Source organism: Marmota monax, unplaced genomic scaffold (genome assembly GCF_021218885.2).
Source record: "Marmota monax isolate L192 unplaced genomic scaffold, Marmota_monax_Labrador192_F-V1.1 WCK01_AAM20220418_F8-fsc00017, whole genome shotgun sequence".
In the NCBI taxonomy this organism is placed as follows: Eukaryota; Metazoa; Chordata; class Mammalia; order Rodentia; family Sciuridae; genus Marmota; species Marmota monax.
The window spans coordinates 24,620,173-24,637,416 of NW_026695241.1; the positions used below are offsets into that span (position 1 = coordinate 24,620,173).

General features: G+C 38.4%; 1 protein-coding gene across 1 annotated transcript; it reads right to left on the bottom strand.

Moving 5' to 3' along the window:
* Window positions 1–1,918: 1,918 nt before the first annotated feature.
* On the bottom strand, window positions 1,919–3,037 carry LOC124090361 (olfactory receptor 5AU1). Its single transcript, XM_046441049.1, has 2 exons — window positions 2,907–3,037; window positions 1,919–2,866 (listed from the first exon to the last, which is right to left on the bottom strand). Exon 2 carries the CDS (start codon window positions 2,852–2,854, stop codon window positions 1,919–1,921), a length of 936 nt encoding a protein of 311 aa, XP_046297005.1. The 5' UTR covers window positions 2,855–2,866; window positions 2,907–3,037.
* Between the last annotated feature and the right edge of the window lie 14,207 nt (window positions 3,038–17,244).

Consider the following 17,244-nt stretch of genomic DNA (forward strand, 5'->3'; position numbering starts at 1 on the left):
GGGTTCAATGCCCCAGTACCACAAAAGAAAAAAATGAAAGACAGATTTGCTTTTCTAAAATGGTATATATGCTGGGTGCTGTGGCACATGCCTGTAATCCTAGCAGCTTACAAGGCTGAGACAGGAGAATCACAAGTTCAAGGCCAGCCCCAGCAATTTAGGGAGGTCCTAGGCAAGTTAGGAAACCCTGTCTCAAAATTAAAAAGGGCTGGGTTGTGACTCAGTGGTTATGCACCCCTGGGTTCACTCCCCAGCACCAATTTTATTAAAATAAAAATAAAATGATATAAACTGGGGCTGGGGTTGTAGCTCAGTGGTAGAGCACTTGCCTAGCACATGTGAGGCCCTGGGTTCAATCCTCAGCACCACAAAGTAAATAAATAAATATTTTTAAAAATTGTATATACTAGCCAGACATGGTGGCCCATAACTGTAATCTGAGGCTGAGGCAGGAGGACTGCAAAATTCAAAGCTGGTCTCAGCAAAAGCAAGACACTCAGCAACTCAGCGGGACCCTTTCTCTAAATAAAATACAAAATAAAGCTGGGGATGTAGCTCAGTGGTTGAGAACCCCTGACTTTAATCTCAGTACCAAAAAATAAAAATAAAAAATATAAAGGGGGCTGGGGTTATGGCTCAGCAGTAGAGCACTCATCTAGCATGTGCGAGGCCCTGGGTTCCATCCTTGGCACCACATAAAAAGAAATAAATAAAATAAAGATACTGTGTCCAACTACAACTAAAACATAAATATTTAAAAAAAAATGGCTGGGGATGTTGCTCAGTGGTTAAGCACCCTTGGGTTCAATCCCTGGTACCCGCCCCACCAAAAAAAATGACATATACTGTTGGGTGCGGTGGCCCACACCTATAAGTCCAGTTACTCCAGAGGCTGAGACAGGAGATTCATAAGCAGGCCACCTTAGCAGCTTAAAAAAGAGCTGGGGATGTGTCTCAGTGGTAAAGTGCCACTGGATTCGATTACCAGTAATGGAAAAAAAACTTCCATATATGGCGGTTCAAAAATAAACAAATAAATAAATCCACACTATAGGAAAAGAAGAAAAAACTCCAATATATTTTCTAAAACTAGCTTGCTTTTAATATTAAAACATTATAAATATAACACAAACAATCAATTTTATCTTTGAATACAGAGGCCAAGAGTCTAAATACACAAATCAAATCTAACAGTCTATTAAAATGAAATTATTTCACAATAAAAAAGAATTTCAAGATTCAAGAAAGGTTTAACATTAGGAAATCTGTCTTCAATTCACCACAGAAACAAAAATAAAGTCCATATGGATTGTCAAGAGCTTTTTAAGAGGCATTTGATGAAAGATAGTAGGGTTTTTGTGTTGTTCTGTTTTTGTTTTTTAATACCAGGATTAAACACAGGGGCACTTAATCACTGAGACACATCCCCAGCCCTTTTTGTTTTTAATTTTGAGACAGAGTCTCCATAAATTGCTTTGGGCCTTGCTAAGTTGATGAGGTTGGCCTCAAAATTGGGATCCTCCTGTCTAGCCTCCCAAGCCTCTGGGATTACAAGCATGTACCACAGTGCCCGGCAAGGCAGTTTTTATGAGGTGAAGATTGTAAAGAATAGGAAAGTTTTCCTCAAGGAGCCAATATCTTCCAGTTAGTTAAGGAATAACTTTATTATGAAGAGTACAAATATCTATATTCATTTGTGATCTATATTCACAAACCTTGAAATATAAAGGAAGCATCAGAACAAAGGCATAACTACATCTTTCCAGTGGGTCTAGTCGTGCAACAAGCAGACAGTCCCTTCCCACTTAGTCTCTAAGACACCATCTGTTCTTCCTGAGGCAGGTACTGTGCCCAGGAAGCACCACATACAGTAAGTTCCCTCTGCTTTCCGAAGACACGTGGCAGTGAGTTGAGAAGATCATTCCATTGTTTTCCTGCTCCAAACCTTTCTTAAGGCCTCCTTTACATCCTTGTTCCTCAAAGAGTAAATTAATGGGTTCAGCATCAGGATCACCACCGTGTAGATCACAGCAACTGTGCGGTCCTGGGTCAGCGAGTAGCTGGACCTGGGACGCAGGTACATAAAAAGTGTTGTGCCAAAGAAGAGGCAGACGGCAGTGAGGTGGGAAGCACAGGTGGAAAATGCCTTGAACCTGCCCTGGGCTGAGCTCATTCTCAGGATGGTGATGAGGATTAAGATGTAGGAGATCAAGATGGTGAGAGTGCAGCTCAAAAGGTTGAAACCTGCAAAGATGAAGAGCAGGATCTCACACAGTGAAGTGTCCACACAGGACAGGGACAGGATGGGTGGTCCATCACAGAAGAAGTGAGTGACCACGTGAGCACCACAGAATTTCAGGCTGAAGATACAGCTTGTGTGGATAAGAGAATTAAGAAACCCGACACTGTAGGAGCCCACAATCAGAGAAGCACAGACCTCAGGAGACATGATGGTTGGGTAGAGCAGGGGGTTACAAATAGCAGCATAGCGGTCATAGGCCATGGCTGCGATGAGATAGCACTCGCTGGTGGCGAAACCCGCATAGAAGAACATCTGAGCCATGCAGCCCAGATAGGAGATCACCCTTCTCTTGACCAAGAAGTTCACCAGGGTCTGGGGGACAACTGTGGAGGAATAGCAGAAATCCAAAAAGGAGAGGCTCTTCAGGAGGGAGTACATGGGCGTGTGCAGGGTGGCACTCACATGAATCAGGAGGAACATGAGCAAGTTCCCCAATAGAGTGATGGTGTAGATCCCCAGGAACACCACAAAGAGCAGCCTCTGGAGCTGAGGGTCACTGGTGAGACCCAAGAGCTCAAACTCAGTCCCTCGGCTCAGGTTTCTCCCTTCCATGTTTTTCCAGTGCTCTGAAGTGAGCGTGGGATTGTGCTCCAGGAAGCACCACAAGTGTGGGCACTACTGTAAGTGAGATTGAACACCCAGGGGCTCTTATTGGGTTTAGTTCTGCCCGAAGGACCACCTTCTTGAGATTAGTCTTTCTGAAGAAATCTGACTTTGCAGATAGGACTCTGTCATAGATGGGGTCTTCTCTATGGGATTGGTTGTATGGTTATATTAGTAGGCATTACTTGAGCAACAACAGAAAACTATAAGAGGAATATACACAATTTGGTCTCACAGAGATCTTAAAAATTTCTGAATAATAAAACATTCACTCACCAAATATATATTCTCAATTTTCTATATGCATAGCACTGTGTTCTCCCTATCAGAAATTCAAGAGTGCCTGACCCCTGGAAGTTTGTATTCTAGAGACAGAGTATTTTATGTAAACAAAGGTTCTGGTGTCAAACTGTCAAGGTTCAAAGCTGGGGCTTTATCACTAACTAAGAAGTTGTGTGGGTTTGGAAATGTAAATTAACCTCCCCAAGTTTCCGTTTTCTCATCGGTAAAACAGGGATCACAGTACTTATCTCAAAATATTGTAAAAATTCAATGAGCCCTTGAACAAAGGGCATGTTGAGAAAGTCCAAGGAGTATTAGCTACCATTGTTCTTTTTGGGGAGATAGACCTAATACATAAACAAACATAATAAATGAGATAAAACAGCAACAAAATTTAGCAAGTAACCAACTACCAAACAATATAGACAAAGAAATGTGCCAATCAAGAGTGACTGAGATGGATTTCAGAGGAGCTGAAGGTGGCTCACTGGCTCAGCTATAAAACTGCCCCTGTGAACTCACAGGGCTGAGGAAACGGAGGAATGAGAGTGGTGTAAAGAGCAAGCTGAGATTGTGAACTCGGGAGCATCAACCAAGATGAAATCACCACCCGTTGTTCATGAAGGCACCAGTCATTCCCAGGGAATATAACTACCCTGGATGCAGAGGCTATTGAGCCACAGGGAAGGATCAGCCCCTCTCCAAGACTAAAGCTCTGTCAAAATGCCTTTTCTGTTCAGAATGGACACAGCTGAACATGCACCACCTAAGTATTATACTCTCCCTTGCTCCATTGGCTCCTCTTCCACTGTGTCCTGAATCACCTCTGGGTCCTGCAGTGGGTTAAATCCTCTTCTGTGAGGACCCTCAGTTGTAAAGACTTGAACACCAGAAAGCATGACCGGGAAAGACAGAGAAGGACAAAATTGAGCCACCTCTTCTGGCCCTGAGGAGAATAAGTAAATAGCACACCTTAAAAGAAATTATGAGGATTCAGGAGGGGAAAGAGTTTTATTGAGCAAAGATTCTGGAGCTGATACTTTATATAAATTCTAATATTGTAGAATGTGGCAGTACTAGATTTGGGCTGCAAATACATTGGCCCCATTTTGGTGTCTAAGGCCAACTCAGCAACAAGGTAAATTACAGGACTTCAGAGGAATGGACAGCAGAGCTCTCAGGGTAGAAATAACTTACAGGAACTTTAAGAAAATAATCAGATTGCATTAAAAGTAGAGACCCAGCTTCTCATCTTCTTTCCTCAATAGACTGTTTCAGTTTAGGCAACAATGCTGCAAGTATCTCTCTGATTGAAAGAACAGACAGGGCGCCTGTGCTGGGATGGAGTGATAGGAAAGGTTAGGGTAGCGCGCTGGGTAGTACAGCAGATAGCTGATCAGAGTCTCCAGATTTATTACTTGATTTAAATCTACTTTCTCTCCTCCTCTTTCCTCCCTCATCTCCTTTCTCCAATCTACACTAAATTCAAAATTCTTCAGACTATACAGTTAGTTATGGAAGGGATTATGGAGAAATTGTTGTCTCTGACAGTTTTTCAAAGAATTCTGGAATAACCACTATTTTCTGTTCACTGAATTTCATACCTGTGAGTGAAAAGTAGGAATAAAACTTAAAGGTGGAACTGAGAATATAGCTCAGTTGGTAGAGTGCTTGCCTTGCATGCACAAAGCCCCAGGTTTAATCGCCAACACCACACACACACACACATACACACACACACACACACACAAAATAAACACAACTTAAAGGTAGACTTATCATAAGGGAATAGATGGAGGAGTGGACTGTCTAGGAGTTAGGGCAAATGCCTGCAGCCAGCAATGCATGAGGAGTAGGCAGGGGACTTTATTTACCCCTGACTCCTTGATTTCCTCCCTGTGATAGCACAGTGAGAGAACATATGATGGGCAAGCATCCAGGGAGATTCTTTAAGCAACAATGATTCCAAAAAATGGTTATCAAACAATAAAGTTCCTCGCCCAAAGTTCACTTGAGGAACTTGTATGTGCAGGTTGCAGGTCTGCATTGCAGCGAATTTGATCCATAGCCAGACACCAAAATCTGGTGATTTGGAAACAGGTAGTCTCTGAACCACATGTTGAGAAAGACTAAACCAAGACTAAACTTGAAGGAGTAGACAAATCTTCCTAAACTGCATACAAATATTCTTTCCTAACTTGCCAGAATTCTTTGGGTCCTGGGAAGTCAGATTGTGAGTAGGATGCTTGTCTTGGGCTTTATCTTCGCTCCAGAAGATCTATCAATAGTTAACAACTTTCAGACACCTGATGGTAATCCAACACCAGAGAATTTCCTCCTCAGAATAGTCAAGATATTCTTAAACAAACCATTTAATTCCAGCCATGCACATGACATGGTGGTAGAGCTGTTGCTCTGGTACTCATAACACTTGCCTTCAGTGGAAGAACCATGAAGACAAAGCCAGACTCCTCGTGTGCACTGACTGAGCCTGGGGACCAGAGCCTACTACTGGCTTTAACCTCTCACGTGGTAAGAGTAGTATGGTGATCACACACTCCCTGTGAGCTCCTCACAACTTATCTTGTGCTCACAGAGGACACCCTAGAGACATCTTTTCCCTGGGGCAGCTCACATCTAAGAAGAAGGATGTATTCATTGATGAGATTTTAGGAGACAAATGAGGAAATGAGAATAATTGGCCCCTGGTAGACCCATTAAAGTGTTTGCAAAGTTAGTCTCTACCAAGAGTCTTTGCCCCCAAGGAATCAGGTGACTGAGAAAGTGGAAATGACAGGAATGGATCCACATCAAATCCCCCTAATGATAGGCTGTTAGCCCCAAAGAACTACTGTATCTTAACTCTAATTTAACTCCTTCATGAATATCAACAGCATGTACTCTATACTGGAAAATCAAGTTTTTCTTTCTTCTATGACAGTTACTCAGTGTATATTTTTTGCCCTAGATTAGACCTGAGGACCTTGTTTTTTCAAGATTATAATAAAATCAGAGATATGCTATATAGTTCCCAAATATTAAGGAATTTTCTAGGGATCTTTCTTTCAGCTGTCAATTTCCTACTGAGTAACATGGGGCTTAGTGCTTTATTTTATTGTATATATTTATGTGGTCAGAGAACATACTGTGTACGACTTGAATGTTTTTCAATTCATTGAGACATGTTTTACAACCAGATTATGGTATATCTTAGTGAATGTTCCATGCCTGTTTGAAGCCAGCCCTGGTGGTGCACATCTCTCATCCCAATAGCTTGGGAGGCTAAGAGGCAGGAGGATGGCAAGTTCAAAGCTAGCCTCAGAAACTTACTGAGACCCTGTCTCAAAATAAAAAAATAAAATAAAATGGAGTGGAGATGTTGCTCGGTGGTTAAGAGCCCCTGGGTTCAATCTTTGGTACCAACAATAACAGGAAAAAAAAGAAAAGAAAGAATGTACACTCTGCTGTGTTGTGAGGGCTCTATAAATATAAGTTAGGTCAAGTTGGTTGGTAGTGTTTAAGTTTATTGATAGTGTTGAGTCTAATATATCACTATGGGTTTTGTTTGTTTGTTTCTTAATTTTGGATACTAGAGATTGAACCTAGAAATGATTAACTACTGAGCCATAACCAGCCCTTTATTTTGAGACAGGGTCTTGCTAAAGTTGTTTAGGGCCTCACTAAATTGCTGAGGCTAACTTTGAACTCAAAATCCTCCTGCCTCGGCCTCCTCTCCCCAGCTGCTGGGTTTACAAGTGTGTGCCACCACACCCAGCTTCCTTTCTGTTTTTATGCATGCTTGTTCTGCCAATTAATGAAAGGAGAATGTGTTGAAATCTCTAACCATAATTATGGATTTGCTTATTGCTTTTTGAAGTTCTTCAGTTTTTGTTTCACTTATTTTGAAATTCTGTTACAAAGTGCACATTTTTAAAATTTTTTTTAGCTTTTTCGGTAGACACAACATCTTTATTTTTATGTGGTGCTGAGGATCGAACCCAGTGACCCGCGCATGCCTGGAGAGCACACTACCGCTTGAGCCATATCCCCAGCCCCAAAGTGCACATTTTTAATAATTTTTTTGTAGTTGTAGATGGACAGAATGCCTTTATTTGTTTATTTTTATGTGGTGCTGAGGATCAGATCCAGTGCCTCACACATGCTCTGCCACTGAGCTACAGTCCCAGACCATGAAGTACCCATTTAATATTGTTCTGTTCTCTTGACAAATTTTCCCACTTATTATAAAATGACCTTCTTTGTGTCTGCTAATATTTGTTCTAAAATAAATTTTGTCTGATATTAATACAATAACTACAGGATTATTTTGATTACCTTTATGGTACCTTTTTCAATCCCTTTATTGTTAACCTATTTGTATAGTTATAGTTATCATATATTTCTTATGGGAAGCATATAATTGGTTCTTGATTTTTTAAATTTAACTTGACAATCGCTGACTTTATATGATATTGGTATCCTTAGATTTGAATTTATCATCTTCCTGTTTTCTATTTGTCCCACTTGTTCTGTCTTCCATTTTCTCTTTTTCTGTATCTTTTGGACTATTTGAGTATCTTTTATGATTCCATTTTATGTCCCAGTGGCTTGGGAGGCTGAGGCAGGAGGATTGGATCAAATCCAGCCTCAGCAACTTAGCAAGTCCCTAAACAATTTAGGGAGACCCTGTCTCAAAATAAAAATAAAATAAAAGGGGTAAGGATGTGGCTCAGTGGTTCAGTGTCTCTGGGTTAAATCCCCTGTAAAAAAAATCAATTTTATGTTTTTTGTTTGTTTGTTTATTTTGGTACTAGGAATTGAACTCAGGGGATACTTAACCACTAAGCCCCATTTTATGTTCTTTCTTGGCTTATTATCTGTAACTTTTCATTATTGGTTGTTTACATATAAATTACATATAAATCTTTACTTCATCACAGTCTAACATAAAGCAATATTTTACTATTTTGTGAATAGTTTAAGACTTTCTTATCTCTTTCTAGCCTATCTGCTACTGTGACATGCATTTCTTTTACTTACATTATAAACTTCACAATATATTATTTTTAAAAAATATTATTTAAAGTTAACTTTAAAGATATTTAAATAATAGCAAAAAATAATCTCTAATATTTACCCATGTTGTTAGCATTTCAGTCTTTTTCATTCCTTTGTTAGATCCAGATTTATATCTAGTATCATTTTCTTTCTGCCTGAATGTCTTCCTTTAAGCTTTCTTTTTATTATTATTTTTTTTAATTTTTATTTATTTATGTGGTGCTGAGGATCAAACCCAGTGCCTTCCATATGTGAGGTGAGCACTCTACCACTGAGCTACAATACCAGCCCCTTTTAATATTTCTTATAGTGACAGTTTTCTTTTAGCTATTGAATGCTTGAAAATGTCTTTATTTGATGTTCATTTTTGAAAGATATTTTAGCAAATTTAATTCAGGATTCCAGGTTGACAGTTTCTTTTTCTTCAGTATGTTGTCTTCTTGCTTGTAGTACCACTTCCAACAGAAACCTGCGTCTTATTTCTCTCTATGGAACATAAAATTTTTTTCTGGCTGCCTCCTTCCTTCCTTCCTTTCTTTCTTTGTACTAGGGGTTGAACCCAGGGATTCTCTACCAGTCCTTAATTTTTTTTTTTTTAAGTTTTGAGACAGGGTCTCACTAAGTTGCTGAGGCTAGCCTCAAACTTGCAATTCTTTTTTTTTTATTAAATACTTTTTTAGTTGTTAATATACCTTTATTTTATTTATTTATTTATTTATTTATTTTTGTATGTAGTGCTGAGAATCCAACCCAGTGCCTCACACATATCAGGCAAGTGTGCTTCCGCTGAGCCCCAGCCCCAGCTCCAAACTTGCAATTCTTTTGCCTAAGCCTCCTGAATTGCTGGGATTGCAGGTATGCACCACCTTGCCTGGCTGCTTTTAAGAGTTCCTCTTTTCATTGGTTTTGAACAATTTGACTACAGTATGTCCTGATGTAGTTTTTTTCATGTGTCTTGTGCTTGGGGTTCATTCATCTTATTGGCTCTATGAGTTTACTGTTTTCATCAAATTTGAAAAGTTTTAGCTATTACTTGTTCAAATATTATTTTCTCATTCTCCCCTTCCCCTCACCTCAAGAATTCCAGTTAATTAATTCAATTAATTTATATTGGGCCACTTGAAGTAGAAAAGAAACTGGAATCAAACATCTAGTGATGAAAACTATAACATCATATACATTGGATGTGATTTAACAACAGATTAGACATTGCAGAAGGACAAAAATGGTGAACTTGGAGGCATTAAACTATCCAAAATGATACTCAAAAAGAAGGAAAAATAAATAAAGCATTAGTGAGCTGTACTCCCACAGTAAGATTGATGGGAACGGGAACCCAGGATGCGCTTGCCACTGAGCAACATCCCCAGCACTTTTTATGTTTTATTTTGAAACATGGTCTTACTAAGTTGATTAGGACCTTGCTAAATTGCTGAGACTGGCTTTGAACTTGCAATCCTCCTGCATCAGCCTCCCCAGACACTGAGATTATAGGCATGCACTACCATGCCCAGCTTCCTATCTCTATACATGCCTAATAATCTTTGGATATTAGATGTTGTGAATGTATTGTATGTATCCTATCTGGTATAATATTTTTATGTTCTTATAAATACTGTGGAGAATGGTGACAGAGAAAGGGAGAGCAGTGTCTGAGATTGGGGTCTTAATGATCTCAGGACTGTAGCAAGCCTGGTGCCTGAGAATGTTCCTGTGCAACAGTGAAGGATGACTAGCTGCTGTGGTAATGCCCTGCATGTGGAGACTCTGCAGAAGAGTCTTATCAGCTTTGACCTTGATCTCAGACACATAGCTCCTGGGAATAGAGGAACTCTCTTGCTAGACAACCACAATGTTTCACCAGCTCTTTTACTTCTGATGCTGCCCAGTTAATAGTAACTTTAAACAATGGACTTTCTTGAGCGCTACACAAAGATCCTAACATTGCACATTTCAACTGTGGATTACAACTGCAGAAAAGATGTTTTTAGCCCTGTAACTTTGTGAGTACAAAGAGTAATGCTTGCATAGTCTTTAACCTGATAATGAGACATATATAAATAAAGATTGCTGGTGTAACTCTTTAGATCTGCTTCTCCATCAGAGAGCAGCACTACATCTGATCCCAGCTATTTATCTTCAAAATCTGCATCTGTGAGTCTTTATTTTCTAATCTCCATGTTTGTGTTGCCAAACATGCTATGCCAAGCAACTGTTGATGGGTACAGAAATGGGGTGTTTTCTTATCAGCTTCAACCTTACTGCAACCCGAAAGATTGGCCACTCTGGTCACAGCAAAATACTTTTTCTTCTAGGATGCAATTAGAATTTTCTGGTACAATTAGAATTCTCTGATACTTTTCAGTCTTGCTTTTATAATTTTTTAGGCAAGTCCACAACAGTGCTCAATCTAGGGATAATTATTCCCCACTGCTTAAGGAAGACCTTCCCAAACACTCTACCAAACCATGAACTGTGAATTTTTCCAATATGGTTGATGGGAACTGGAACTATACTTGACCCTTTGTAAGCACTAGACACTGTTTTCTCCCATTCTTTTTAGACTGTTTCTTCTTTGTCCTATGGTGGTTGCTTCATATGATGTATCCATCACTACTCTGATGAATAGTTGAGCGAGAGCCCTTTGTAGGCTTTCTCTCTGTGGAGAGGCTTTTTGTAATATGCATGGAAGTCTGTAGGTCTCCTTAGACTCTCAGTTCCTCTTCAACTCAGGGGGTATTCCAGGCTTCTCCTCAGTTCCCCCTTCTTGCTCTGTGATCTGGAAACTCTCCAAAGGCAGTTCACTGGGGAAACTCTCAAACTCATTCATTTGTTTCCCACCTCTCAGGGATCATTGTCTTTCATTACGTTGTATATCTCATGTCTTTAAAATTGTTTCATGTATTTATTTTATTTTTGATGTTGTTATAGGCCAGGCTATGTGGGCAATGACTAAACAGACTCCATTTTACCCTGAGACTCCATGTCATGTAAGAAATGCTTCTCCTGTGGGAAAACACCCCACTTCTGTACCATCAACAGTTGCTTGGCATAGCATGTTTGGCAACACAAAATGGCAATTCTTTTTTTTTTTTTTAAAGAAAGAGTGAGAAAGAGTGAGAGAATTTTAATATTTATTTTTTAGTATTTGGCGGACACAACATCTTTGTCTGTATGTGGTGCTGAGGATCGAACCCGGGCCGCACGCATGCCAGGTGAGCGCGCTACCGCTTGAGCCACATTCCCAGCCCAAAAAATGGCAATTCTTATGCAATATAAAATTATTCTTTTTGGTTCCCATTTTTCTTGGACAATGTACCCTGTCAGATAATGATTGTCTAGGTGTTAGTAACCATTCTTTAATTTGTACTCAACTAGGGTCATTTTGACCCACTTCCCCTTCTGCTTATGATTTTAGATCTCATGATGTTTGTTTATGGTCTTGAATCATAAAACAGCCACTTATGATTAATGAACTGACATGCTTTACTTGTGGTGTAAAAGGTGTACTCTAATCCCTAGGCGGAGTTAAAGGGTGTAGACTTGCAGCCTGCCCCTTGGCCTGCCAGCTGGTGAATAAATGTTCTGTCTCCTGCTTAAAGATTGGCTCAGTGATTTATTGCAATCTCATCATAACATTTTAGGCATGAGGGTAAATTTTATTCTTACTATTCCATTTTGGTCAGAAGTCAAAGTCTCTATGGTAAAATTAGACTCTATAGGGCTGGGATTGTGGCTCAGTTGTAGACCGCTTACCTAGCATGTATGAGGCTCTGGGTTCGATTCTCAGCACTGCATATAAATAAATAAATGTCCATTGACAACTAAAAAAAGTTAGACTATAATTTCTGCAAATTGTGGAGTGCTTACCATGGTCTCCTCTAGCTCATGGTTTTGTGTCTGCTTGTCATCTTCACTGATCCAACAGGAAATCACATATCTTCTTTGCTAACCATACACACCACTCTCACACAAAGCATTCAGGTACAGACTTCACTAAAGATTTTTGAGAGAGATAAAAGAGAGGTACTGTCCTTGTGACTTTCTTCATTGAGTGGAATGCTGCATGAGTGGCCTTGGTAAATTACAGAGGCTAGCTGTTTCTCTCATTGAGCTCTGAGCCATTGTGTGGGGAAAAAAAAAAAAAAGGTCTGGTTATTCTGCTGAAGAAATCATATGGAGAGAGAGGTAAGTTAGGCCCCAGCACTTCAGCTACACAAGCTGAAGTATGTGAGTAAAGCCATATTGAACCTTCCAGTCCCAGTAAAGGCTAGCAATAACTGCAGCCACATGAGTATTTCTAGGTGAAACTGGCATTAGAAGCACCCAACTGAGCCTAGTCAAGATTGCAGATAAGTGAGCAAATATGTGGTTACTTTAAAACACTATAGGGTGATTTCTTTTTTTCATACTTATTTATTGGCAATACTGGGGATGGAACCCAGGGGCACTTTACCACTGAACTATACCCACAGTCATTTTATTTTTTTATTTCAAGATAAGATCTTGCTATGTTGCCCAAACTACCTTCAAACTTGTGATCCTCCTGCCTAGATCTCCCTAGCTACTGGGATTACAGGTGTGCACCACCATTCCCAGCTAAGGTGTCTGGTTAAGCAGCAATAAATAATAGAAATGTTTATTACAGGGATCATTATTTTATAGCTATTATTAAATTCAGTCTCTCTCTGTGTGTGTGTGTGTGTGTGTGTGTGCTGGGGATTGAACCCAGGGCCTTGTGCATATAAGAGAAGCACTCTACCAACTGAGCAATATCCCCAGCCCTAACTTCAGTCTTATTGTCAACTAAATGAGGTAGGTACTAATATTATCCACATTTCACAGGTGAGGAAAATGAATATTCAGAAGTTAATAAACTTTCTAGATGTTACCTAGCTAATAAGTGGTTAAGAAAAAGAATTTGAAAACAGTCTGATCTAAAATTGTACTGCTTATTTGAAAGACACTTCTCAGGGAGAATTTGAATTATAACTGAGAATTAAAATTTTTATTTCCTTGACTATATCAATTAGACAGCAACAGCTCTTCTCCCTTCCTGTTATCTCAGAATTTTATTTTTGGTTTTTTTTTTAAATCAGTGATTCACAAAATATGTTCCTAGGTGACCATGAATTTTTTAAAAATGAAAGTTATGGTTTTTAGGAATCAATGATGCCTAATTCTTTAGATTTTAACTTCTATGTGAATCTAAAAGTTATTTAATGGTAATCTACATGAAATATTAAGGAGTACTAAAATTTGAGATGGCTATGGTTATTTTTTTAGAAAAGGTAGTATTTTTCTAATGTTTGAGAATTTCTATCTTTCCTCAAACAAAAGCTAATCAGGTGTCCCAATATTCAAAGTAACAGAATGAAAGCTTCTCTTGATTTCTTCCCTCACAGTGAAACATGTAGTCCCTGTGCAATTTATAAGGACCCCTTTGAATAGTTTGAATAACTCTACTTTAAAAATTTACTGTTTCTTATTAGTAAAGGAGCCACTAGAAGGTAACAAAAATATTAACCATTGAAAAGTTACAATGACCAAGAAAATGAATTTGTATCAAAATATTACTGACAGATCAAATTATCCCCCTACCTCAAAGAAAGGAAGATGGGGGAAATTCTGAGATTGGAAAAGCTAAAAGAAAAAACAAAGTTAAATAAGAAGATAAAATTTCAGGGAAGGACTTTAAACTCTTCTAAAAAGGTCCATAGATTATTTGTTTGGATAAGCTTTCTATCTTCCACATTGCTATAGGCACCAGTAGAGCTGAACTTTCTACCATTATATAACAAGGATTCTGTTTCTCCTATTTCCAATATCACCTTCCTCACAATTCTTTAAGTCCACACTGGCAGCCTTCTCAAAACTACCAGAATTTTGCTATGTCTTTTCAAGGACTTTTAGGCTTTCAATGACATTTATCTTAAAGTCCTCCCAGATTTGTCCCACTGACACTGCCCCCTACAGCTTTGTGGATTTTTGCTATGAGAACATCCTACATTCATATACAAAAATTCTGCATTTTTCATCTTTTTTATTGTAATGCAGGGATTAAACCGAGGGCCTCACAAATGCTAGACAAGTGTTCTACTGAGATATATATCCTCAGTCCTCAAAAATTTGTATTAGTTATCTATTGCAGTGTAAGAAATTACCCTAGACTTTAATAGCTTAAAAGAACAATTAACATTTTAAAATTTACAGTTTCTGTGGGTCTGAAATTTGGGAATGTATAGCTGTGTTGTCTGCTTGGCCTGATCAAGGGGTTGTGGTTAAGATATCCACAGGGACTGCAGTCAATCCAATGCAAGAAGGATCTGCTTACAGGATAATTCAGTCACATAGCTGGTATTGATGCTGTTGGAAGAAGGTCTCAGTTCTTCCCTGTATGGATCTCTCCACAGGGTTGAGGGTCCTCATCACATGTTGACTGATTCCTCAAATCGGAAGTAAACAAAGAGTGAAAGAAGGAAGCCACAATGTGTTTTATGACCTTGGAAATCTCAAAAGGCGCACAAGTTATTTTCACAATATTCTATTATTACTTAGGTCAACTCTACAATAAAGTAAGAAAAATCAATAAGGGTGGAAGAATTGTCAATGAAAAAAAACTTCAGTATTCACAGATAGCATGATTATATTCATAGAAAATATAAAATCAATCTATGGAATTAATAAGCAAGCTTAGCCATAACCTAACTACAAAGTCAACACATAAACAATAATTGGAAAGTGAAAAATCAGTTTTCAAAATAAATGAATTCTAATAAAAGATGTGTAAGAATTTTATGCAGAAAACTACAAAATAATATTAAAACAATTAAAGAAGACCAAAATAAATGGAGAGTTACATTATTTCAGTATATTGTAAGACTTGAATTTCTAAAAATTCATTCCGTTGTGAACACTCAATTATGGTCAAAATTCCAGCAGGTTTTTTTTGTTGTTGTTGTTGTTGTTGTTGTTTTATTTCTTTGGTACCAGGGATTGAACTCAGGGGCACTTAACCACTGAGCCACATTCCCAGCCCTTTTTTGTAATTTATTTAAAAACCAGTCTCCCTGAGTTGCTTAGGGCCTCGGTTAAGTTGCTGAGGCTGGCTTTGAGATTGGGATCCTTCTGCCTCAGCTTCCCCAGCCAATGGGATTACAGGCGTGTGCTATTATACCCAGCTTCCAGAAGTTTTTTGAAATTGCCAACCAATTTAAAAATTATGAGACAGCCGGGCATAGTGGCACACACCTGTAATTAATTATCTCGGAAGGCTGAAGCAAGAGGATTGCAAGTTCAAAGTCAGCCTCAGCAATTTAGCAAAATCCTGGTCTGAAAATAAAAAACGACTGGGGATATGGCTCAGTGGTAAAGCGCCCATGGGTTCAATCCTCAAGTACTAAAAGAAAAAAAAGAAAAAGAAAAAAGAAAAGCTACAGGCTGAGAGAAAATATTTACAACCATCTGACAATGGATCTGTATCTAGAATATTTAAAAAAATAAATAAATAAATAAAAAACCCTCAAAACTCAAGTTTTTAAAAATTGCAATTATAAAATGAGCCAAAGGCATGAATATATATTTAAGCAAAGATGCCATATGCGTGACAAGTTATGAGCACATGCACATGCATATGAGTGGCAAATAGCACATGAAAAGATGTTCAATATCATTAGCCACTAAGAAAATGCATATAGTCTGGTGTGATGGCAACGCCTGTTATTCAGGAACTTGAGGGAGGAAGATTGTAAGTTTGAGGCCAGACTGAGCAACTTAATGAGACCCTGTCTCAAAATTTAAAAAAGGGTGGGAGGATGTAGCTCAGTGGTACCATGCCACTGGGTTCAATCCCCAGTACCAGTACCACAAAAAACAAACAAACAACGAGGAAAAAATGCAAACAAACAAAAAACCTAAAAGGAGCTAAGACTATATGATTTAGAATAATTAAAATAAAAACTACTGGCAAAGTTAAATCCTGAAAAAATGCAGAGAAACTGATCTTTTATACATTGGTGGTAGGAATAGAAATTGGAAGTTTGGTGATTTCTTACAAAATTATACACTTGCCATTTGATATATTCACTTTCCAAACTCCTGCATATTTATCTGATATGAAAATTTGTCCACAGAATTTTATAGACAAATATTTATAGCATCTTTATTTGTAATAGCTCGAAACTACAAACAACCCAAATGTCCTTTAACGGATGGTTAAGCAAACTAGTACATCCACAGTAATAAAAAAGGAACAAATTACTTATATGTATAAAAACTAGGACAGAATTCAGGTATTATGGGCTGGGGATGTGGCTCAAGCAGTAACGCGCTCGCCTGGCATGCGCGGGGCGCTGGGTTCCATCCTCAGCACCACATAAAAATAAAGATGTTGTGTCCACTGAAAACTAAAAATAAATATTAAAAAAATTCAGATATTATGCTGTAAGAGACAAGGGTCATTCTCAACAGAGTACATTCCATATTGATACCATTTATAATTCTTAAAATGGCAAAATTATGATGAAAAATTGTTTTTTAGGGGTTAGGGATGGTGGTAGGAGGATGGGGGATATGGTGTGATGAGGAGTAGGATAAAGAGTTCCTTTGTGGCAATGGAACTATTCTACATATTGATTGAAGTAATGGACACATGGATATACACAGGTGACAAAGTGCACAACTACATACATGCACACAAGTGCATGTAAGAAAGATCTGATAAAATCTGAATAAGGTCTGAATTACCACTGTAGCATTCAGATACTAACATTAGGGGAAACTGGATGAAGAGTACATAAGGAACTTTCTGTATTGTCTTAGTAACTGTTCTGTGAACCTAACATTATCCCAATATAATAATTTTATTTAAAAAACAAAGATTTTTAAAATGTGATACTGGTACGTATGTATCAAAATGGCTAAGTTAAAAAAATAGCAGGAAGGTGACAAATGAGAAGCAATTCTCTACTTTTCAGTAATTTCACATTTAGTTTACACCC